A 25358-nucleotide genomic window follows, 5' to 3' on the forward strand; every position below is an offset into this window, starting at 1 on the left:
GTAACGGCGAAACGGAACTGTTGAAACTTGGATGGGTATTTTTGTGTTTACAAATGGGCCTCGCAGACCCTTTCGTTACAAAGTCCGACTGTCACTCAGGAACGGACATGCACATAAATGTGACAATTCCCATTAAGTTCAATGAAAATAATTTTATGTTTTGAAAACGGTAATGGCTATTTTATTTCAAAGAATGTAATTAGGAAGCAATGGTTACCATAGATAAAGAGGCAGTGTTAGGTATCTTTGATGCGACTGTAACGTGGTATCTGTGGAGTTTTAGAATGTCGTCCAGAGAGATGTTATTTCGTATTTCTGTAGGTTGTAGTGTACTTTAGGGTTATGGTTTTGTTTTGTTTTCAAATGTTCAGTTGTACGATAAGAAGATACATGAAACTCGCCATCAGGAGATAAGGTGTGTACGAATGTCTGATTTTTGCGCAGTTACGGTGTTCGTGTGTATTCTGGTTGCTGTGCTATCATACAAGATGGCCGATTATTTGGGCGCGTTTATTTTGGACCGTGCTGGGCCTCGTAAACTGAGATGATTTCCTAGGCTTGTCATGTTAGTGAAGTAACTGTTAAAGTTTTTATGGTTGATGGCTGTGCGCGCGATGTGTGTGTTATTTCCGGCAGAGTGTATCTTCTGATCATGGCATGTATTACGGAGCATATAAACAAAACAATGTCAGGTGTATGCACGTGATGTTATACTGCAAACTTTACCATAACCTTTTGATATGGTTTGCAGGTAACGTGCAATGTCGAGCACCTTTGTTGCTGACACAGCTGATGATCGTAAATCGGACAACACCCTTATCATCATCGTTAATAATGACGGGACAATTTCAGTAGATCCTGATACACTACAGAATATAATCGGTAAGTCAATAATATTGACGTGGTGCGAACGTAAATAGTTACAGTAACGGAAATATGGCTTATTGCTGTTGTTGTTTATGTGTATTTATAACGATATAATAGTCAGCGGTTTGGAACGAAAGGGTTGATATAACAAAAATATTTTCTTAGTTCTTTCGTAAACATACACTGCTACATATCGAAATGACACGAAGCAGTTTATGAAGTTTTTGTTTTGTTTTGGTGACTGTCAGTGGTGCCGGTTATTTCATTGTTTTAAGTTTGTATTTCCTGTTGGAACATTTCCATCATCACGTCTGTGGATATCAACGCAAGACCTTATGTGAATTGTGATTTTGTGTACACACACACACACACACACACACACACACACACACTCTCACACTCACTTTGTTGTCACTGTTTACGTTTTCAGTTTATCACTTTGTATTGGGCTATGAAAGAAGTTTTTACCTTATAAAAAAGGATTAAAAATTTTGATTGAATTGCTAATAAATGGTGAACTAGAATGAAATTTTCACTCCACAGCGGAGTGTGCGCCAGGAAGTTTCGAATGGTGATCTGTTTATTTTTATCCATCAGACATGGTGAAAATCTTTCACTGTTGAAACAGTGGCATTGTTTTTGAAATTACTTTCTGTCAAGGGTTTCATTGTGGCTGATAGCAAAAAGTGTTTTGTAATAAAACAATTCTACCTGTCACTTTGAAAAATTAAAAATGTTGCCACATTTGTTCAGTTTTACTAGGTCTTTGTGTTTTATACATTTCTCCCTCTCATTTTCTGTGTTTTGTGACGTAATCGATTCATGGTTCTTTCATCTAGTCATTTTTGTTTGAATATTCATCTTGTATTTTTAACATGTTACACCCATCGGTGCTTGTAATATTTGCTTGCCTATTTTTATTTAGAATTTTTGTGGCTAGCATGAAATACTGTGTGGAAGTGTAAAGTTGACAGATTAAATGTGCTCCATATATGCCTCATTTCTGATTCTGCAGTATCAAGTTCTTTCCACGTTTGGTGTAGCATGCCCCCTATCATTAAGTGCTGTTGATGCAAGCTTGCTGTTCTGGTAGGTTTATTGCAACAGTTGCAACAGGAGACTTAAGCACTGAATCTTTCACCATATCATGAATTTCTGATCAACAACTCCACAAGCTCAGTCCATTGCTTAATTTCTTGTTCAAGAATTCATGAACATCATGATGAAAGTGTGGTGGAACACCATCCTGTTGGTAGATGAAATTCACACAGTCATTCTCCAGTTGTAACATAAGCCAGTTTTCCAACATGTCCAAAGACTGTGTACGGCAATTTCCTTTTGGCAGAAGGATAAAGGTATTGTAAACTTTAAATCATGAGACTCCACAGAACACATTAACTCTTGGTGAATCTCGATTGTGTTTCCAGAATTTGGAAGGTAGGAGGTGAGGTACTGGCGGAAGTAAAGCTGTGAGGACGGGGCGTGAGTCGTGCTTGGGTAGCTCTGTTGGTAGAGCACTTGCCCGTGAAAGGCAAAGGTCCCGAGTTCTAGTCTTGGTCCGGCACATAGTTTTAATCTGCCAGGAAGTTTCTCGATTGTGTTGTACAATAGCGTTGGGATTCTCTGTCCCGGATCATTCCATGGTAACTCATGTTACAAAGTGATGTTTGTATTATAAGTTTCGGACAATTAACAGAAGGAAATGTTTCTATTAAATATTTTTTATACCTCAAAACATACTTTATACAGAATGCCCTATAAACCTGTATCACAATAACTGTTACATTACTATAATTATAAAACCAAATCTTATAATTATTCTTGCTAATTCACGATACATTCCCAAGAAATGGCTTTTGCATATACAAAAGTCTGCTCCGTTTTATGTGAACATTTCTTGTAAGTTTTACACCCAATACCAGAAGATCTTAAAAGTATTTTAACAAAGTTCCAAACATTTAATCTGGAATAAAATAAATATTAAAACGTAATGAACAGGTAACTTGTGTTACAACATATGGTAACTCATGTTACATTGTCACAGATCACAGTCAAACGTGAAGTAACCACGGGAATTTAAAATACTTGGAGGGTTCACTTTTCTGACAAGCTTGTCTTTAGTGTAGTATACCTCATATTTAATTTCAGGCCACTTCCCATCTTTCATCATAGCATCAACTTCAAACTCACTGTTTTCAATTTTAGTAACATTACCAGAAAAATATGAATTGTCATATTTTACCACCACCCAGTCATCTGCTGCTTGTATATCCAGTGATTTTTCTGTTCTGTTGGCATTTTCCTCTGCAGCTGATGGAGTGGTGTGTCCCTAGAACTTCATTATTAAAGAGTGATGGACTGTAGAAATGTTCAAGAAAGGCTTGCAGTTCTTGATTAATGCTGAGAGATGTAGTTTTTTTGCTTCTTTGGCTACAGCCTTTTTCACCCATAAGAACTGCTGTCACATTAGAAGAAGAATTCAACAATGCTTTTACAAAATCTGTTGCGTTGTTTACAACACGTTTCCTGCTTTTCACAGGAGTCCAAAATTTGCATTTGACAGCCCCTTTCAATGAGAAGTTGCAAAGTACTTCCATGCAATTCTTTGGCACGACTCTTACTTACAAATTTTATAGACTCTCCAATACATACACTTTTAAACTGGGAAGCAGGACCATCTGACCAGATTGTAAATTCTGTAATATTTTTGGTAGTTCTTAAAGAAGTCTAGCAGCACAGGGAATGACAGTGTTTTTTGTGTGATCCAGATTATCAGATACCAACACACAGGTGAGAAGTACCTGATTGCCGGGGTGAGAAGTACCTGAATGCCAAATCATAGCAATATAAATACTAATTTGATTCTGCTACCAAAGTGCACTTTGAATTTAATCTTGACTTACACGTGTAAAATTTTCAGAAAAATAAATTTACATCATTGCAGTTAGCATTGCGGAAGGCAGTGATTTCTTATCACTCTGATAGTTCTTTGATTGTTCTCTCTTAAAGTAATAGTGCTCTAAAAATTTAGGTACCCTGGTAAGAATATGGTCAATAAGATTCTGTGACGTACCTTCTTCCTCTACTTTCAAAATCCTGCCGCCACTCTCCTACCACACATACCATTTCACACCGTACTCTTGTACACTAATACATAAACCAAGAAGTTTAACTGCCAATAAATCTTTACATTTCATGCATTTTCCCAACCAACAATCGGCTGTAGGCTCTGAACATAGACAAAATTCTGGTTAGTTACTGGTGTACCTAAGTATTTGAGGTACTATGCTATGCAGAGAGATAACACAGATGAAATTCTCGTGATATCTGCAGAGACAAACATTGTGTGGAAGTTTATTGGCAAGCATGACATGTTTGGGTCTTAATTCTGTGAATTTACTTTTACCAATCACTTTGCCATTTTCTTCACAAAACACTGCATGGGCTCCTTTCAAAGAAGACGTTGAGTGTCGTACTTGCAATTTACTCTTACATTTCTCATCTTTTACAGTCACATCATCTTCGTGTCCAGGGGCCTATCTGCTAATGTCATCCCTTTCATAGAATTTGCTCACTGCACTTATTATTTGTTTAGAGATTCTTTCTACTTCTAAAGGTTCAACGAATGTGTGATACAACCTTCTAATAACACATTTTTGGTTTCTGGATGATGCTGGAAGTACACGTTTCAATTTTGATGTGGCTTTTCTCAGTGAACACCTATTTTTATATGGTGTAGAGGCAGAACTACTTGGTGTAGCTGAAGATGCTTCCTTTAGCCACTTCCTGTACTTGGCAACTCTTTCTGTAACATTACGTTTCTTGTCTGCAGCAATCCTTTCTTGTTCTCTTTTACTCAAACATTTTTCCTGTTGCTGCTTCTTTTTCCAGAATTTTTTCATAGTTTTCTTGTGTTTGATTTTATACTCTTCATATCTGCCTTCATCTTTCAATTTCTGCCTTTTTCTTCTCATCTTTTCAGCTGCACTTAAAGGCATTCCGAAAAAATTGCAAATGGTTGTAAAGTAGAAATAGCTATTCCCTATGGGATTTTATGTGGCATATGGAGGTAAATATACATTAAATACATTGAAATATATTGTTAGTTGTGTTATTGTAATTCAGAACCAAACTGACTGGTCAAAATTATAACTACCCTACAAAAATTATGGTAACTCACATTACATAAATAAAGGTAACTCAAATTATTTGAATTAAATATCCTATACCAAGAGAAGGCTTCCAGGAGGAAATTTATTTGAGACACCAATTTATCAAGTACACTTATGTGAAGGACAGCATGGCATATACGTTTCTATACCTAAATGTATTTTGTGAAAATCTTTAAAAAATGGCATTTGATAACTCATGTTACACATTTTTGGTTAGGTTATATAAATATTTTTGTATTTATCATGCTTAAATGGTTTGCTTCTAAAAACTATACTAAATAGAAGAAGAAGTTATGCACTTTAAAGTGATATATGAACCATAAAGAATTATTATAAATTTCATGATTTTTTCCCTTGCCTTGAAATTGATCAAATCTTCTGCATGAACAAACTCGACAATATAGTATTCAAAACAGTGGCTCCCACAAGTAAACAATAGGTTTTGGAGGGAAAAATCAATCTTGCCAACAAAATTCAATGCCCAACCTACCTATGTAATGGGGGGAAATATTCCCACAGAAAAATTAATTTTTTGATAATGATTCCTCTTTTACATGGAATGACCCTCACCCAGATATGCAAATTGTGTTGTTCACAAAAATGTTTCTTCGTCACTGAAGATGAGTTTTTAACAAAACCCATCCTCTTCCATAAGCTGTTGCAACTATACTGAAACTTTAAACTGTTTTTGCCGTAAAGAGTCAGGGCTTGTAGCAGTTACGAGCAGTAAGGCTTTAGTTTCAGGCTGTCCCTTAGGATTGTCCAAATAGTTGGTTGTGGTATGTTCAGCCCTGTGCTTGCTCTGTGGGCCAAGTGCGAAACTCATCCGCATGTGGTCAGCCATTTCCTTCGCTCATATCAGTCCAGCATGTTGATTCCCAGCACAAAGCCATTCTGAAGATTTAAAATGTGCACACCACTGGTGAATCATGTTTGAAGTTGGTGGATCTTTGTTGAACTTATTTCTGAAGTTTCGTTGCACTGTTAAAACAGACTGATGTTACTGCATTTGAAGCGCAACATATGCTTTCTCGGCACCAGTCTCCATCTTGTTTAATTGCTCATTGCTGCACTCGTGTGGCAGAAATCTGAAGTACAGCAGCAACAATACAAAACTTTTCGAGTTTTATAAGTGTTCAGTTTATTGACAATATGTCAATGTAGCTACAGTGGTTTTATGAGATAACTTCAGTTATTTGTAATAACCTTGTACATGGTTTTGTAGGTTGTCCGCTAAGTTTTTCCCACCAAATCAGTGTCCAAGACATATTAATTTTATCTGTGCCCATTCAGTGATATACATCTATAACAAATAAGATTTCAATTCTTTTGCAGTTTTATTCCTTTTCTGTGTGATAGTACATTCTACATGTAGAAATACTAGGACTTTAATTTCCATTATTTTCCATTTGCTTGCATCCAGGGGTTTGCATCAGGCTGAATATATCAGTGACAGAAGAACAGATTGCTGCAGAAAATGTAAATTTAGCTTTTAGTTACTTGTGTGTATTTTCCCATGCAAATGAAGTGTTTACCATAAAAAAATTGATCTCACATGCGTAACACAGAGTACGTTACTTCTTCTGCAACTGAAACGAAAACCTGATTACATCATCGACTGTGCATACCAGTTGTTCCGCCATCGTAACTTCCCATGTCAACTTTCGACACACGTCTCCAACACACACACGGAGATTAGACTGTGGATGGTCCCTTGTTGTGTTGTACTGTTGTGCTCTACAGAATTGCTCTTTGAATTCCATGTTCTGATATCTGTCCTCGTACTGGTTTGGTGATATATGAGCTAGGCTTAGGCTGAGGCTTGTAGCAGAGACTTTTGGTGAGAGCGGGTTGGGTTGAACCTGTTTATTCAGGATTTGGGTTTGACACATGGACATGTGCTAATGGAGCTTGAACACTGATAATATATGTAATTGCTTCCATTTTAATTTTTTTTGTTACAATAATGTAAAGAGTAAAGGCAACCACTCTGCTTATGGTTAAGTGGTTGAAAAGCATACAAACATGACTGAAAACTGTTGCTAGGCCTTAGGACTGTGTCCTTTGGAGCTAACAAATGAATAACAACTGAACTTGAGACATATATATTCACACTCACAGAGTCACATTTTGAGGAATATAGATTGTGGTGAGAAACTCTGGAATAGCTTGAATTCTAGACCTGATTAAAGGACAGCAATTTAGTTCTCAGGCAGTGACTTTGATGAGAATAACTATAATAACTTTTATGGCGCATGTTTCATATATAGCATTTCAACAAGTGAGTAATGTCATCATTTTGATGGTGTCATTAGTCAGCGGATAAGGAGTATTAGTAGATTCAGTATTTTCGTGTTCGGGCTGATGTTTAGGTAGTGATAACTTCTTGAGAACAAAGAAATGGAAGTAGCAGAAGATGTATGGAACAGCTTTGATTGTATTATTATATTAAACAGAAACCCTCCCTCCCTCAGTATTTGATTAAGGAAATCCATATACAAATACTATTCTCTGTAGAAATTCGTTACTGCAGTACCACATATTTAAAACAAACATTCATAATGTTAAGTTTGCATCATTATTGGTTGGAACACTTGTGATGTAAGTGTGTGGCTGGTAGTGATAAGCTCATAGCAATAGCTGCATTCATTTTTTGGGTGTCTTTATGGACTTGAGTGTACTGTGTTATTACCTCTCTGTTTTTTATTGTTGGTCATCCTTTAGTAATTTTTTGTTTTGGTGTTTCAAGCTCTATTGTAAGTTCAACTCCTTGTTCTGAAAAAGCCTACCTTTTCTAGTAATATATGTTAGGAAGAACATAATAAATTTAGGATTTGAACTAGTTGCTTTCACCGTTGCCTTCTCATTTATAATGGTACTTACTTGTTTGATAGTGGTATTACTTGTTGATGATGTGGGAATACCAAATATTTTTATGTGGTGTCACATCACTTCTCAGAGGTTTTGGCATTGAAACACCATTACAGATTATAACAACAAGGTATCCAAACATGCCTCAAGCTCTAACTTCATTCTCTGCTGCTATACTGCATGCCATGCTTTCAGAGAAAGTGTGATGAATAATGGAGACACCCCAACGCATTGACCGTAAAGGCACTGTCCTTCATGTTAGTGCTGTATGTGTATACCATGGTGTAACAAAATTATTTTTATGCACATCATTGAGCTACATGAATGTCACAGTTTTAGAACAGTCTGGTAAGCAATGCAGTTTATTGTAGCAAAATTCTTCCTCCCTCCCTCTTTCCCACCCTCCCTTGCTCTTTCGCTCCCACCCTCCCTCGCTCTTTCGCTCCCACCCACCCTCCCTCGCTCTTTCGCTCCCACCCTCCCTCGCTCTTTCGCTCCCACCCTCCCTCGCTCTTTCGCTCCCACCCTCCCTCGCTCTTTCGCTCCCACCCTCCCTCGCTCCCACCCACCCTCCCTCGCTCTTTCGCTCCCACCCACCCTCCCTCGCTCTTTCGCTCCCACCCACCCTCCCTCGCTCTTTCGCTCCCACCCACCCTCCCTCGCTCCCACCCACCCTCCCTCGCTCCCACCCACCCTCCCTCGCTCCCACCCACCCTCCCTCGCTCCCACCCACCCTCCCTCGCTCTTTCGCTCCCACCCACCCTCCCTCGCTCTTTCGCTCCCACCCACCCACCCACCCTCCCTCGCTCCCACCCACCCACCCACCCTCCCTCGCTCCCACCCACCCACCCACCCTCCCTCGCTCCCACCCACCCACCCACCCTCCCTCGCTCCCACCCACCCTCCCTCGCTCCCACCCACCCTCCCTCGCTCCCACCCACCCTCCCTCGCTCTTTCGCTCCCACCCACCCACCCTCCCTCCCTCGCTCTTTCGCTCCCACCCACCCACCCACCCTCCCTCGCTCTTTCGCTCCCACCCACCCACCCTCCCTCGCGCTTTTGCTCCCACCCACCCACCCTCCCTCGCGCTTTTGCTCCCACCCACCCACCCTCCCTCGCGCTTTTGCTCCCACCCACCCTCCCTCGCGCTTTTGCTCCCACCCACCCTCCCTCGCTCTTTTGCTCCCAACCACCCTCCCTCGCTCTTTCGCTCCCACCCACCCTCCCTCCCTCCCTCCCTCCCTCGCTCTTTCGCTCCCACCCACCCTCCCTCCCTCGCTCTTTCGCTCCCACCCACCCTCCCTCCCTCCCTCCCTCGCTCTTTCGCTCCCACCCACCCTCCCTCCCTCCCTCGCTCTTTCGCTCCCACCCTCCCTCCCTCCCTCCCTCGCTCTTTCGCTCCCACCCTCCCTCGCTCTTTCGCTCCCGACCTCCCTCCCTCCCACCCTCGCTGCCACCTGCCCTCCCTCCCTCTTTCGCTGCCACCCTCCCTCGCTCTTTCGCTGCCACCCTCTCTCCCTCTTTCTTAGTTAATGTGCAGATTTTTTGCAACTTCCTTATTGCCAAAATTTTTCACAGTTTATGGATCTTGGCTCCTTGTGTGTTTATTGCTGTGTCAACTCAGTAATGTTAGACATAAAATGCAAAATAGTGTGCAGTTGTTGGTCATTTAGAAAGTACCTGATGGGCCCAGAAAGAAACAGTTACTGCATATGAACTGCATGCTTACATTTTGAAGACAAAAAAACGAGATAGAGTTCTTTCACAAAAATAAGTCCCACACTGAATTGAGAAGAGGAAAAAATTTCCAAAAACTTACTTGTACTTAACATTTAAGACAGAGATATGTACCGTAAACTTTTATTTTAACATTTGACATAACACAATGGCAACAGATGCTGTCATATTTACTCTCATCACTATTAGTACCAATATTCACTTCATCACTCTCACTCCTACCATTTCCTTCATTCTCTTCCCACAGTACGTCAACCTCACTGCCATCCAACACATTCAATATGCAGCATTTCTTGAACACTTTGATGATGGAGTTTGATGATATTGAGGACCGTGAAGCAAGAATCCACTCACAAAAGGGTGACGTGGCTTCTTAATCTTACCAGACGGAGTAAGGACATGATCTTCTTCCAGGAGCCAATGTGAATACATTTATTGGTGATTGTCCTTGAACGGTTTGTTTATGGCCAAATCTAGTATCCGTAGCTTTGAAGTCATTTCTCCAGGCATTATGACAAGATCTGTATTTTCTGCAGCAAGTTTATCTTTTACATCAGCAGTTTGATGTTCCTTAAAAGCATCCAAAACCATCATGACACTCTTAGCAAGCAGTAGCACAGATCTGTGATTCCAAAAAGTCAGCCCCCTTGGCAGCGATTCGCTACACTTAATAGGAAAATTTTCTTTGGGCGTGCCTTTTTTCTTCAGAGTGACGTAGAGGGTAACTGTAACTTAGTCATTGGCTGTAGCAACTTACACCACAGTTTCTTTTAATGAGATATTTTGTGCCCATTTCATGTCTTCTGCCGTATTGCTTGGCGTGTCATAAAATAATAGTTTTCTGCCAGTATTGTCAATCTGATGGAAAGGGCATGAGTGACACCTTTGAAACTGGACTATTAATTGCTTGAAGTTGACCAGCTTCTCCTCAAAGTCTGCTGGCGTTCTCTGGGCTTGTGTAGCACTTCCTAGTAGAATGGGGACTCTCCTGTGCTTAAACGACAATAACAACCATTACTCGCACGGATTTTTCATTGTGGAATATTTAAGACTTTGCAATATTCAAGGGCTTTAGTTGGATAATTTCTCATGAGATAGGCATCCCATTGTTCCTCTTTCCCGCACATAGGAAAGAACCTTAGGATCAAGTCCTCCCCTGAGCAGTTCTGATTGAAACTGCCCTCTTCCATTTTTCTTCTGAAGAACCGAAAGTCACACAATAGATGTTCACTGTGTACTTTCTTCCAACCTCTCTGTTTCTTGTGGTTTTGGCATCATAACTACACTGAATTTCTTACCTTGATGATGCTTTTTACTCTAAACGGTTGTTCATATTGCCGTAAATCAGGTTTTCGTACCAGTATCTAACTGAAACTGAATTATAAGGTAACGGAACAATACTGGTAGATGTACACAATGTTAACGCCAATAAGACACCAGTAAAAGTTTGTTTTGTTTCGTAATAGAATACCTTGTCACCAGTTTTGGCTACAGACACTAGTTGTGTTGTTGCAAGTGAGCTGAACTTGAGTACAGCAATTGTTTGTAAAAAGACAAGGAAGCAGGTATAAGCCGCAAGCTAACTTTTCGGAGGTGGAATTTGGATAAAAAGTGCGACTTACTTTCGGGTCAATACAGTATTTAAATATATGTTAAAAGAGAGAACATTTACATGAATGTTTGGCTTCAGTGCTGCTGGATGTTAAGTATGTATAATGCTGATTCATATAAAGCTTAATTTTTGTCCCAATGGGATGTTATTTCTGTGATCCTATAACTTATTGATAGTAACACCTGAAGATCAGTAAATATGGTGAAAACCAGAAACTTTCTTATAAATGTTTAGTGACATTCACAGTGTTAGAATGGAAAGATATCCTGTTGGTTTCTGTCCCCCATCCTGTGTCTAGTTCGTGATATAATCGTACAAACTTAACCAGATGTCCATACGATTGTGTTCTGCATGGAAGATGGCATTTTGGTCAACAGACAACCATGCCAACAAAGACATCAGGGCAATTATGAAACAAGGTAGTGTTTGCCGGGTAGCCCCACATCCACAATCGCTGTGTACGCAGTCACAGACTGTGCAGTATGCACAGAGAAGATGCTTACCAGACACTCTGGGGTGGAGAGCCAGGGAAAGAAAGAAAACAGGACAGTCGCGAACTAATGTGGGCTGATGGCTTAGTTTGAATTGTTCTGTTGTTTCTCGGCTGTGGCGACAGTGTGTAAAGACTGAAACTGTGTCCTGAACATCCAGGGCAGGGGCGACCACGCGTGACTTCAGAAGAGAGGACTGTTACATGACTGTAAGGGCACGATAGTATCGTCTTAGTACTACACGGCAACTGGCACATGAACTCGCAGCACCCACTGAATGTGTTGTATTGAGGCAAACTGTGTGCAGAAGGCTTTGTCAGAGTGGCTTTGTCAGAGACCTGCTGTGTGTCTACCTCCGACATGTCTTCACAGTAGAGAACATCTAAAGGGAGGGTCACCAACATACCACCTGGACAGTCGAACAGTGGGCCAATGTTCTTTTCACAGATGAATCCCGATTTAGTCTGGAGAGTGATTCTCGGTGGATTCACATCTATAGGGACTGTGGAACACGACTTCAGGCCCAAACATTATGGAAAGAGACCATTATCGAGGAAGAGTCACAATGGTGTGGGCAGGGATTATGTTTACCACTCGAACTTCTGTTCATGACATTGTGCACTTGTATCGACAATGTTTAATTGCTGTCAGGTATCGTGACGAGATCTTGGGGACTGCATTTGCGGTTGTTGAAAGGTGCTGTGGACCCAGACTTCGTATAGATGGACGATAATGTTCAACCTCATAGAGCATGGGTGGTTGATGTTTCCTTGGAAATGGAAGATATTGCACGCATGGCGTGGCCTACTCACCCACCCGATATGAATCCCATAGAGCATGTCTGGGATGCACCAGAGTGGCAGCTTGCATCACATCAGCGTCCACCAACTGCTCTCGAAGACTGCAAGCAGCTCTCCAGGAAGAAAAGACATTATTGCCTCAACAGGAGACTGTTGATACCATCAGCATAGCCCATCATTGTCAGGCCTCCATTGCTGCCAGAGATGGTCACAGCCCATACTGAGCACATAACCGATTGTCAAAATGTGTGTGCAAACCCATTAAGTTGGAAAAAATGAAGAATAATTTTGTCTACCATTACGCATGTTGCAGTTGTTTACATTCTGTATTCGTTACATTGTTCCTACATTACCATCTCCTGTTTATATTGTTTTGTACCAAAATATAAACAACCTTTCAAAATTTCTGTTTGTTGCTTTAATTTTGGACACCAGTGTACATCAGAGAAGAAGCAGTCATTGACGTACAAGTTTGTTTGGATGCAACACATCTTTAGTGTTCATCACTTCATTGGACATAGTGTGGCTCTTGTGCATGTCTTTGATTCATGAACTAGCTTCTCCAAGCATGTTTCGAGGGACTACAGTTTGACATGGACTCTTATCTTAGACCAGAGATATAATTATTTAGTTATTTATTTTTTTTCTCATATTGTTAGCGGAGATTGAAATCAACAAGTGCCACTAAGGCTGTGTAGCCCTCTGGACTGTCCATCACAAACACTGAACCATTAACCTCCTCACTTAAATCAGTATGGTTGCTAATTGAGTGTTAGTACTTTTGGACTTCTCTCTAAAATACAGAGTGAAATATTAGGCAGCAATAGTTACACGAAAAAAAAGGTTGTAAATAATAATTGACATAACAATGATTTCCCTTTTATAAAAAAAGAAAACTGAGTAGGGCGGCACAGTACTAAGAAATAAAATTTGTATGTTGGAGAAGGCATGGGCATTTTATAGACCGAATGGAATGTATAGGCAAAGAGAACTCTGCAGGTAAAACTTGTGATCTGAAATGAACTTACCTAAGGCCCCCAAGTGAAATTCCACAAGATTGGTGAAGGTATTATCATGGGTATGAGAAGTGTTTCAGAAGATAGCATGTGCAAACTGCCAAAGAAGTGGTGCAGTGTAATGATGGGGGGGACAAATGTAGCAATTGCTGTAGATGGGACTTTGCATAAGAGTGGACATACTTCTCTTTATGGTGTTGTGGCAGCTACTTCTGTTGAAACTGGAAAGGTGCTAGATGTAGAAATGATTAATAAATTCTGCTATGTTTGTGAGAACAACAGTGAATAGATGCAAAAAAACTGTTATATATTCTGAGGGATAGAGTGTAAAAATAGAAGCTGAAGGCACAGTGCGAATATTTCAAAGGTCCCTTGAGACAAAAGCAGTAGTATGAAACAGTACTGGGGGCTGGAGATAGGAAAGGGTTCATGAAGGTGACGGAGAGTGAGCCATATGGAGAAAACATTCCATCAGCCATATGGAGAAAACATTCTATCATTCTATAAGATGTGCAAGGCTCTGTAAACTGAAAAAAGGGGTATGTTTGGAAAAAATTGTCTGATGGGAAAGGTATTGGTGGGGCAGATGGACTTGAAACAGCATGATTGACTGCTTGCAGAATTACTATGGCCAAGCTATTAAAAATAACATACAAGATTTGTCAGGAATGAATGTAGAATCATGGGGCTACTTACTTCAGCTCACCTCAACATGTGGACTTTGTCCTAAAGAGAGAATTCAAGGTGCAAATACAATGAGATAGTTCAAATTATAAACCCCATGGATTACTCCCTGCTGTAGCTGCTGTTATAAAGCTGGAGTATAGGGACTCTGCACATCCTGACCTTTGAAAAAGTGCTTCCGTGTAAGAAAGCAGAATGTGACTGTAGCGTTCAACAATATCATTTGGACGAGTATTCCAAAGACCGTTTTTGTTGGTGCTAACACATTTCAATTAGAAATATCTGATGCTGTTTTATTATTCAATGATGTAAATGTTGGCAGGGCTAAAGTGCTACAAAAGTTGAACATTAAACCAGGATTCAAACCTGTGAATATTTTGAAAGAGTTGGATGAAATTCATTTGAAGAAAGCAGGTATAGAGGAGGAAGAAATGGCTGAGAGGCAAGAAGAATTTAGAGAAACTTGAAAGCCATGAAAAAAGACAGCAGTAATCTAAGCTGTGGGAACGGGTTGCGGTGAATAGTGCCCTAAAGACTTTGTCATTTTTCTCAGTTACATGATTTTTTTCACCTTGATACGTATTGTAAGCAAACTAATAAAACTGGGCACATAATTGTTTCTCTGTGCAACAACATAATCCCAATAAACAATAAAAACATGTTTTCCTGTACATAATATTGAAAAGAAAATAAATTTTTTTATTTGTGTTTAGGAGTACAAATTTGCTCCTAAAAAATTCCTACGAAGTGAAAATTTTTTTTCTGCTAACAATTCTTCTTCATATTATTCATTAATATACACATAAAAATATTTGAAAATCACAAGCAGCTACCCTTCCAGATTTTCTTTGAAGTGTACCAGAAATTACACTATTTAACATGGGCGAGATAGGTAGATCTTTCTCACCTTAAAGGAAGTGATTCACCTCCTCCCCCCCTCCACATGAAAGAAGCATTGCAAGAGAGAGAGAGAGAGAGAGACTCGACTCTATTGGTCAGCATACTTGCAGTGACACTGTTTCAAGTTCAGAGAGATGGATTTTATTTAGAGCTGATTATTGACTAGCTGGTCTGCGAGGAATTTTTGAAAGAATTTTTGACTTTCAAAAGTTGTGGTGTGACACTGATATATTGATGATTTATCAACTTCAGTAGTTGTGAAGTCTAGTCTGCTTTTCTTTTCTTTGGCGGTGGCAGCTTTGTTAGCAACATAGATTCAGTTCCTTTTTAGAAAAAAAAATAGAGGAGCTGCAGACTGTTCAGTGTAGAAGTCCTCTTCATGCAACCTACTTGTCCATGTGGCAAAATACGAGGGTTGGAACTTAAATAGTGGCTACTATTTATTCACAACCGATACAAAAGAGTTACGTGTTTGCACCTGTTACTGTCCTTCAAAGTAGTCACCAGCGTTGTGTAGAACCCATTGCCAGCGATGTGTTGATGGTGCAAATGGAGCGGTCTACTGCCTGCGAAATGCAACTCGTCCTTTTTTCCACATGATATCTTGCGAACCATGGATGAAGGGTATCAGACGGATGCCATATTCCTTGACTTCCGGAAAGCGTTTGACTCGGTGCCCCACTATAGCCCCCTAACTAAGGTACAAGCATATGCGATTGGTTCCCCAATATGTGAATGGCTCGAAGACCTCTTAAGTAATAGAATCCAGTATGTTATCCTCGATGGTCAGTGTTCATCGGAGGTGAGGCAGGGTATCATCTGGAGTGCCCCAGGGAAGTGTGGTAGGTCCGCTGTTGTTTTCTATCTACATAAATGATCTTTTGGATAAGGTGGGTAGCAATGTGCGGCTGTTTGCTGATGATGCTGTGGTGTACGGGAAGGTGTTGTCGTTGAGTGACTGTAGGAGGATACAAGATGACTTGGACAGGATTTGTGATTGGTGTAAAGAATGGCAGCTAACTCTAAATATAAATAAATGTAAATTAATGCAGATGAATAGGAAAAAGAATCCCATAAGGTTTGAATACTCAATTAGTAGTGTAGCACTTGACACAGTCACGTCGATTAAATATTTGGGCGTAACATTGCAGAGCGATATGAAGTGGGACAAGCATGTAATGGCAGTTGTGGAGAAGGCGGATAGTCGTCTTCGGTTCATTGGTAGAATTTTGGGAAGATGTGGTTCAGCTGTAAAGGAGACCGCTTATAAAACACTAATACAACCTATTCTTGAGTACTGCTCGAGCATTTGGGATCCCTATCAGGTCGGATTGAGGGAGGACATAGAATCAATTCAGAGGCGGGCTGCTAGATTTGTTACTGGTAGGTTTGATCATCACGCGAGTGTTACGGAAATGCTTCAGGAACTCGGGTCAGAGTCTCTAGAGGAAAGGAGGCGTTCTTTTCGTGAATTGCTACTGAGGAAATTTAGAGAATCAGCATTTGAGGCTGACTGCAGTACAATTTTACTGCCGCCAACTTATATTTCGCGGAAAGACCACAAAGATAAGAGAGATTAGGGCTCGTACAGAGATAGGCAGTCATTTTTCCCTCGTTCTGTTTGGGAGTGGAACAGGGAAAGATGATGCTAGTTGTGGTACGAGGTACCCTCCGCCACACATCGTATGGTGGATTGCGGAGTATGTATGTAGATGTAGAATCTCTGGAACAGTTCTGTAGCAGGTGCCACAAAGTGTGATTCCTTCATCTTCGGACTCAAATCAAAGTCACAAGGACTTCAGTTCGGGGAGTATGGTGGATGGTACAGTACTTCCCAGTCCCATCGACCGAAGAGAGGAGCCACAGCTTGCACTTTATGCGCCCACGCATTGTCATGCAAAATGATGGGGGGGTTGCGCAGAAAGTGTCGTCAAGTCTTTGGCAAAGCTGGTCACAGGTGATGCTCCAAAAATGATCAGTAATACTGTGTGTCAACAGTCTGCCATGGAGGAACGTAATGCGTTAGAATAACACAATCACAGTCATACACGAGAATCACCATAACTTTCACCATACTGGGGCTCTGACGCACTTTCGTCTTTCGCGGCGACCCCTAATGATGCAATTCGTTGGTGTTTCAGTTTTGACTTGTGCGATGTGGCCCATTTCTCATCCAGTGCTACGAATTGGGCCTAAGAAATCAGCATAGTCTATAACTTGCCATAAAAAGATGCCCTGTTTTGATAATACAGCAGACTGGTATTTTAATAAAAGTAAATTCAATTTTTTTTTATTTTAATAAAATTTTTGATATATTTCAGTATTTATTTTTTTTCTATCGAGGGTTCATTGAAAGGGCTGAAATTGAGAATACTGCCAAATTTATACAAAATAGTCAGTTTTGTTGGATAGTTCTTTAAAAAATACATGCAGTTTGTGAATGTAAAATGTTCTCAGCTATTAAATTGAGATGAAAATAAACTTGGTTTTGATTTTTGTGGGGAAGTGTGATGGAAGGAAAAACCATACTTCTTTGAGGTTTATTACCTCTGAAGATTTACTTTTCTATTATAATCCAATGCCATTGAGTATACATGCTACTTCCTGTGTCTGATTTGTCATATCAAACTCAAATATTAGCAAGGGCTTTAATTTAGGCATCGAGGTTGTATCATTATTGCAGTAGCAAGTGGGAAACATTATTGTTACAGGCGTATAGTATGTTCTATAAATCCTTTATCCTTTTTCCAATGACTCACTGAGATTCGGCACATGTGACTTTAGTGGGATAAGTTTGTAAGTGTTCTGTGTGGTGCCCATGTTAGTTGTTGATTGTCTTTGTTATTTGGTGGTGTTGGTGGTAACTGTTAAAAGTAACATCTCCAAAGTTATTTGTTTATTCATCCTTAGATCATTTACAAAATACATGATCTTAATTGGAAAACTTCCATCATTCAATTGAACCAGCAAAAACCTCCCATCCCCAAGTCTTCAAAGAATTGAACTCCTGTGTTTCAAATGACAGATTATTTTACAAATGAGTTACTGTATTAAATATTTGTTGTTAAGCATGTAAGCTAGGTACAACTTACAAAAATTTGAAATTATGTGTGAAGTTTGTTGGAAGTCACAAAGTGTCCTCCTTCTCAAATACTAGACGAATGTAGTCTGTGTAATTTTTGCGTTATGAGTTACATAGCCTCAAGACGTATACATAAATTGCTATTGTAATTCTTGTATTGCTATGTTAAATTTTTTAAACATAATATTCTTGTTCTTCGTGAAACATTTCTGCTTATGCAGGCTGTTCACGAAGCCTCTTCCTATCTTCTCTATTCTCCCACAGTTTGTTGTTCAGCATTTCCTCTGATTTTAGTCGTCTTCGATTCACATTATCTTAATGATGGCACTTTAAAGTTTTAAATTTGGCCACTAGTTACATGAAGTACTGAAAAACAAATTTTTGTTGGTCCTTGAAAATGTTGGAAAGGCATGCTGCATTTGGGATTGTTCACAATGAATCACTTTAGCCTTCTAGGAATGTTGAATATTTGTGTTGTCCCTTGCTGCGTATAAAAAAGCAGAATACGAGCCAGCAAGATGTTGAGTTAAGGGGGTGGAGATATATTGTGTGTTTGTTTGTGTGTCTATCGACCTGCCAGCGCTTTCGTTTGGTAAGTCACATCATCTTTGTTTTTAGATATATTTTTCCTGCGTGGGATGTTTCCCTCTATATATATATATTAGAATTGCACAGCACAGATCCTGGGCATAGAATTTTAAAGTAAGAATCATTAAACTGTTACAGTTTACTGTAGGATGACAGTTTTTTATTATTAAATAATGTCAAGCTTTTTACCATTTTCTAACCTGTGTTACCTAAATAATCCTTGACTTTGTAATATCAATTATTTAAGAGGTATGGTTTAATTGATTATTTCAATATTTGGGTTTTAGTTGTCTCTTTAGTCTCCCTAGACAGTTTAGTGTACAATTTTGTTCTCTAGTTGAAAATCCTGTTTTTTATGTGAGTTTATTCTGGTACATGTTTCATGCTCATGAATATATCTAGATGTAGACTGATGTTGATGACAGTTTCTTTGCTCTTGTGTATGTGTGTGTGTGCGCGCGCGCATGTGCGCACACTGGGAACTCATAGACAGGTGACTGGTAATAACACGGTTGTATGAGGCTGGGAGATTGTCGCAAAGTCCACTGGTGAGTAGCAAGGTGCCATACAGTCACAACGAATACTGCGAAGCGATGCACTTGGAGCGGCAGGTGAAAGCATATTGTCGAATGTGGCTCAGGACGAGTGCGGCACCATGGTGAGCAGCGGCAGGCAGGGTCCATAGTGGAGACTTAAGTGCTGTCGTTTGCTCAGAGCTCAAAATGTAACTGGCTCTCCCTAAGTGGAGCACCTCCCTAAATATATGCATGTTGACGCATACAAATGTGCAGTATCACATGAGCATGTGACCTCACCGATGCAAACTAGTGCCTGCGGCTGCAGTGCTGTTTGCTGCAACTTGTGTGCCCCATAGTGGCTGCTGGCAGCTTGACTGTACATGTTATCTTGCCTCTAGCATTTATAAACAAACCCATAGGTGTGGCAGGGACAGTACCTGGCCAGCAAAACGTGCAAAAGTGTGGTGGCTGAAATATGCAGGGGGCAGCCACGAATGTGCCCAAAGACATAGTTTTGTGATTGCTGCAATGACCAGCATTTGAGCATGACACGTTGTGTGTCCTGATAAGACATTTCTGTTGACAAGTAAACATATCATAGATACAATGTAGTGTTATACAGGGTAGGCAGCATAAAACCAAACCCACAACATTACTGCAAAATTGGTAGTTGATGTTGAAGTGAAATTTTGTGAATGACACATAATTTAAGTGTTGCTTTATTAACATTGTTTTCACAAAAGATGTCCAAAATTATCAACCTGACCATCAGTGCACTTCATTGCTTGATTGATCATATTGAGAGTCGTCCAGTGCTAAATGTGGTTGTCAGTTACATTAATGTCTCATTGAATGTTCGTCTTTACTTCATCAATATAGTGGGGTCAGATGCATAAACTCTCTTTCAAATAGCCCCAAAGGAAAAAAAAATCTTAAGTAGAAAACTCAGGGTATTGTGGAGACCTCAGTCCTCTGCTGATAACTTCTGCACTTTGTAGAATATTTTATGCGAAACAAATTACTTTGTCTTTTGGAAGAAGCTGTATTGTTCTTCATTATCAGTTAACTGCATATAAAATTCTTTGGAAGTTGTGATGTGAACTTCTATATTAACAGTGTGGCCAAAAAATATTGATCTTGCTATAAGATGGAAATGGCACACCAAAACACTAATTTTCTCATCATGAAATGACTGCTCGAATATCTTGTCTGTATTCCTTGTCATGCTGTACCTGGTGTTCTGCAAATTACCGGAGCCGGTTAGATGAAATCATGCCTCATCTGACATGAAATATAACTTGGGGGTCCATCTGTCCATCAATGATACTTGAGGGAAACCAATTGCAATAATTGGTTTTGGTTTGTCTGTTTCCATCAGCCGGGACCCAGTTGTAATTTAGTATTGTTTCAGGTTTAATTAATAAATAATTTTATGGTAAGGTATGTATTTAACATCAGATTTCTCGGATAACTTGCATATTGACGTTTTTATACTGACAGTAATTATTTCAGTATCAGCAATGGCCTATGAACCCCTAATTCAAAGTTGCCTATTTGTTTTGCAGATGAAACCAAACTTGTTTTGCACCATTTTTGCATTAAATTATTTATGCTGCTTCCTGCTGAGTACTGATATTTGGATATTTTTCTGCAAAAAGTTGACATGCTTCTTCAAATGACTGAGAATGAATGTAGACCTCAACCGTACCTATCCTCTCCTGGATTGAATTAGGCTTTTTACACAAGGATAACTACACTCACAATAGTTCTGCTCTGACGCACAATTATTGATGAATGGCAGTAACAATCAGTATGAACATATACATCTGCTAGTCACATGGAAGTCTAGTTTTGGAGTAGTGATTTTATTATGGGCTCAAGTCTTTTATGTTGCTCATTCTGTAGATCACACACGAGTGAAATTTTTAAGCCTGTTTGTTACATTTCTGAACATGATTAGAGTATAATCCAGGGCTGCCACAGATTCTGGAAATTTGAAAAAAAGCACTGGAAAAACATCATTTTTGTCTCAGTAGATGAAGTGGTTTGTTTACTGAGGTGAGGTATAATGAATCATCGCCGGCTGGGTGCAGCTGATTACATTTGCCACTTCCCTGCTACCTCATTACTATTGCTTCTCCCCTTCCTATCAGTCCCCTCAGCTTGCAGTCAGTGCTGACACCACTTCGTGCCACTAGCCTTGCAGCTGCCGATGAGAGGCAGGGAGGCACGAAAAGCGGTTTATTTGGATCTGATTCTCAGAGACTGGTCACAGCGGATGGAGACTGCGGTCATGTGTAAGTGAGTTGTCTGTGAGTGATTGTGTGAATGTGTGTGTGCTCCTGTTTTCTGACAAAAGCTGTGGCTGAAAATTTAGATGTAAGACTGTGATTGTCTTTTCTATGTGCCTGTCTTCAGTCCAGCAATCATCTTTCCTTTGAGTTGCTATCTATCCTCATTATTAATGATTCTCAGAGTATTTGAACAAGTTACCTGTTGCATGGATCGATTGATGTGGTCTCATTTCATCAACATGTTGTCTGTGGCTCGTGAATAGTTGGCCACGCAAGGGGATTTCCCTTGACGGGCCAAACCCACTTGTCGTTTCTGCAGGTATCTGTAATGGATCGGGTCTGCTGGTCTGAAGCCATTACATTCCCAATAATGTGCAGGCCCTGACTATTGGATCTAGTCTCACTGATTGGCCTGCAGGCTGGTGGGTATGTCTGAATGTGGCATAATGCAGTGAATTTTCATGGTTTATCCGTGGACTCAGGAGTGTGGTGCTCCTCAGCAGGCCAGAGGCCATGGGCAATGGATTTCAGGAATTGCGACTGTTTCACCGCAAGTGCATTGTACAGTGTGGTGTTTTATAGACTTTGCACTTGTTCTATTACACTTTGGCGTACAAAAGTAGTAGTTTATATGTTAAAAAGTATGGACGATAAGAAGAAGAAAAGTGTCAAATGCTGGTGGTTTGTACCCTTTGTACTCATATCTTTCTCGAAAGAAGAATCACAAAAGATCTTTAAAATAATAGATTTATCATAGTGGGTAATGACCAACAATAATGAACATAGTAGAACCAACATTTTATTGGCAGTCACCTAGAGTGTTGGTTTACACAATTCTTCCCCGTCTTGCACACTTCTTTCAAGAGGTTATGTCTGAAATCAGTGAAGGTATTTTAAATCTGCCCTGCTGCTCCAAGGAAATGCATTTTTTTAAATATATATATAAAATAACATCAGTGCTCTTAATGAAACACACACACCCATTGGTTTACTTTCTCCATCTAAAAACAGTTCATTACTAAAAAAAAGCTGTTGATGTGAGCAAAAATCTTAAGTACTAACATCAGGAAACACCATATGCTTGCAAGTTTTTTTAGATATTTCCTCGTTTGCACTATTGTTTCTTTTACCATAGCTGCAAAGACAGATTGTAAACTTACACCCTAACTTGCCCCTGAGATCTCAAAATTCGTCAGGGAAAAATGCTATAACTTGTCTGAAAATCTGGGAAATATTAGGGAATTTCCTTTCAGGAAACTTGTGGCAACCCTGATAATCTAACAAATGATTTATAGAGTCCAAGAATTCTGCGGTTGTAACAATTGCTGGTCATGTTTATAATAGATTAGATTCTGAAACATTTTACAGAATAATGGCTGATACAGGAAAATTGAAAGTATGATTGACTTAACAGCTTATGGAATTGTTAATCATCCTTTCCTCAGGAGCTAGGTAAAGGTAGTAAATTTCAGAGGACTAATATTGAAAACCCAGAAATCAAAAGATTAACGGTGTCGACTATATTTTCAAATAAAACTATCTCACACAGTTGGCTTTAAAGGATAACAGTTTTCTGGAAGGAAAATGTAATTATCCAAAAACAATGTCGGGTGCTGATAAACACTGAGAGATAACACGGAATGTATGAATTGGAGGGGTAGAAGGATGTCTGTCAGGGAGGCAGAGGAAACGACAAAACATCAGGTGCATGGCAAATATACAAGTATGTTGTAAATTTTTAGATCATTCCACTGCGTGCTCACTAACTTGACATAGATTGTTTGTTGGGCCAAGTAATTTGTTTGCAGTGAGCATTCAAAGAAACAGTGTTGTGAAAAAATGGAAATTTTGTGTGTGAGAGATTTCCCCCCCCCCCCCCCCCCCAAATAGAAGCACCCTAACTTAACAGCACCACCTTAAATCACTTCATTGAACTTTAGTAATTAATCATCATGAAAAAGCTATTTACATTTGCTTTACAGAATTTCATCATGATCTTATGAAATTCTAGCAAAATTGGATGTTATAAAAGTGACCAGTGCTGTGTGCAACATGATTGAAGAGTGTGAGATGTGACGTGTGTGATAGAGGCAACTGTAAACACATCAAAGGCTGCAGCGTATTCAATTTTGTGTGTAAAAGGTCTCCTCCCAATGTTATTACTCACAAGCTCAAAGCAGGCTCTTGTCAGTTTGTGCACGGCAATCTTCAATTAAAAGAAAAAATCAACTGTTGAAATGCAAAACATAGCCTGGTAAAAGGAGGTGAAACTCTGATATGTTCATACAAACTGGAAATGAAGCAGTGATTAGCTGTTTGTGTGTTTCAGTACGAAACAAAGCCAACAAAAATGGGTTATTTGTGCAGCACTGCCAAGAGAATTATTACTTGAATTTTTTGGTTGCACTGGAAATGTTGCAACTGTTACTGTAGAGGATCGGAGAACAGTTAATGCTGAATGATTTGAAATCATGGAAAACAACTGAAAATTATGCGTCATTCATCATGACAACCCCACCTAAAACACAACCTACAAATACAGCCAGCTGATTTGTTTGCCAGAGAAAACCATGAAATTATTGTCTCATTGCCATTATTCACCTGATGTGTTGCCTAATGACTCATTTTTTGTCACTGTTGCACAAAAATGTTACCAATTATTTTCACCTAAAAGCATGATTAATCCTTCAAAAACCATGTTTCGAAGTACTGACATCAGAGTGGAAAACAGTTTCCCAGAATTGGTTGAAATGTTAGCAAAAGCGTGTAAATTTTAGAGGTGAACATATCAAGAAACAGAAAAATTGTACCAGATAAAAAAAAATCTTTTTCTTTTGATTTTATAGAAGCTTTAAGTGGTCTTATATGCTTCATTTTAAAGTCGCGTTTGTTATTGCCAGAACTCGGCGCAGCGCTAGCCCTTGCAGTTTATTAAAGTTAAGAATTCAGAAATTGTCATTTCAAAAAACACTTAAGCATGCTGATTTACCAATCATACCAAAAGTAGTGTTTGTCAGGCACTCATTTAATTTGGTGTGTGTGTGTGTGTAAAATCACGTTCTAAAAATAACTTTATATTTCAGCATAGTCTTTTGCAAACCACACTGGGGATGCAGTTTGCTTTGCCAGCTTCTTGATTCACTTTGGCAGAAGCATGTAATTGTGCTCTCCCCCCCCCACCTCCACCCCCCCACCCCCCCACCTCCACCCCCCCTCCACACACACACACACACACACACACACACACACACACACACACACACACAAAATACAGATTGAGGGAGAGGGGTTGGGGTCCTGCACTGTTATCAATCAATCACTGAGATGGCAACAGGTGAAGCTTTGGGTGTGGTTGCTCCTTCATTCATTTTTACAGGAATCTGACTCCTTGCATTCTTTTGAAGACTCAAATGGTGTAAAAGTAAAGGCACCTTGTATTAGTTTTAATCATGAGAAATTTTTGATTTGAGTGATGTATCTTGTATTCTTCATTGAATGGGAGATAGGATTTTTTTAAAAGAAGTGTTACTTTTCAGTTTTGAGACTGTGTGTTTGCTGTAACTCACATTTCTTTTGTTCATTAACTGTTAATTGACTAGCAGTAGTCAGTTTTTAGTTTATTCTTAGCAGTGCACGGATGTATAGTCATTGACATGTCCTAAGTCCTGGTGGCTTTTTTTTTATTTTTTAATTAAATTGTTCACAACTGTTACCTTGAACTCTGAT

At 39.6% G+C, this 25358-nt stretch overlaps 1 protein-coding gene across 1 annotated transcript in view; it reads left to right on the forward strand.

The window, feature by feature from the left end:
* Positions 1 to 283: 283 nt before the first annotated feature.
* The window catches only part of LOC126235346 (uncharacterized), a 249772-nt gene continuing 224697 nt past the window's right edge, over positions 284 to 25358 (forward strand). The window contains exons 1-2 of the mRNA XM_049944068.1: positions 284 to 415; positions 752 to 882. Of these exons, the coding sequence (XP_049800025.1) occupies positions 762 to 882 (121 nt within the window). The 5' untranslated portion in view covers positions 284 to 415; positions 752 to 761. The remainder of the gene's footprint in view (positions 416 to 751; positions 883 to 25358) is intronic.

This window comes from Schistocerca nitens, chromosome 2 (genome assembly GCF_023898315.1).
Source record: "Schistocerca nitens isolate TAMUIC-IGC-003100 chromosome 2, iqSchNite1.1, whole genome shotgun sequence".
Lineage (NCBI taxonomy): Eukaryota > Metazoa > Arthropoda > Insecta > Orthoptera > Acrididae > Schistocerca > Schistocerca nitens.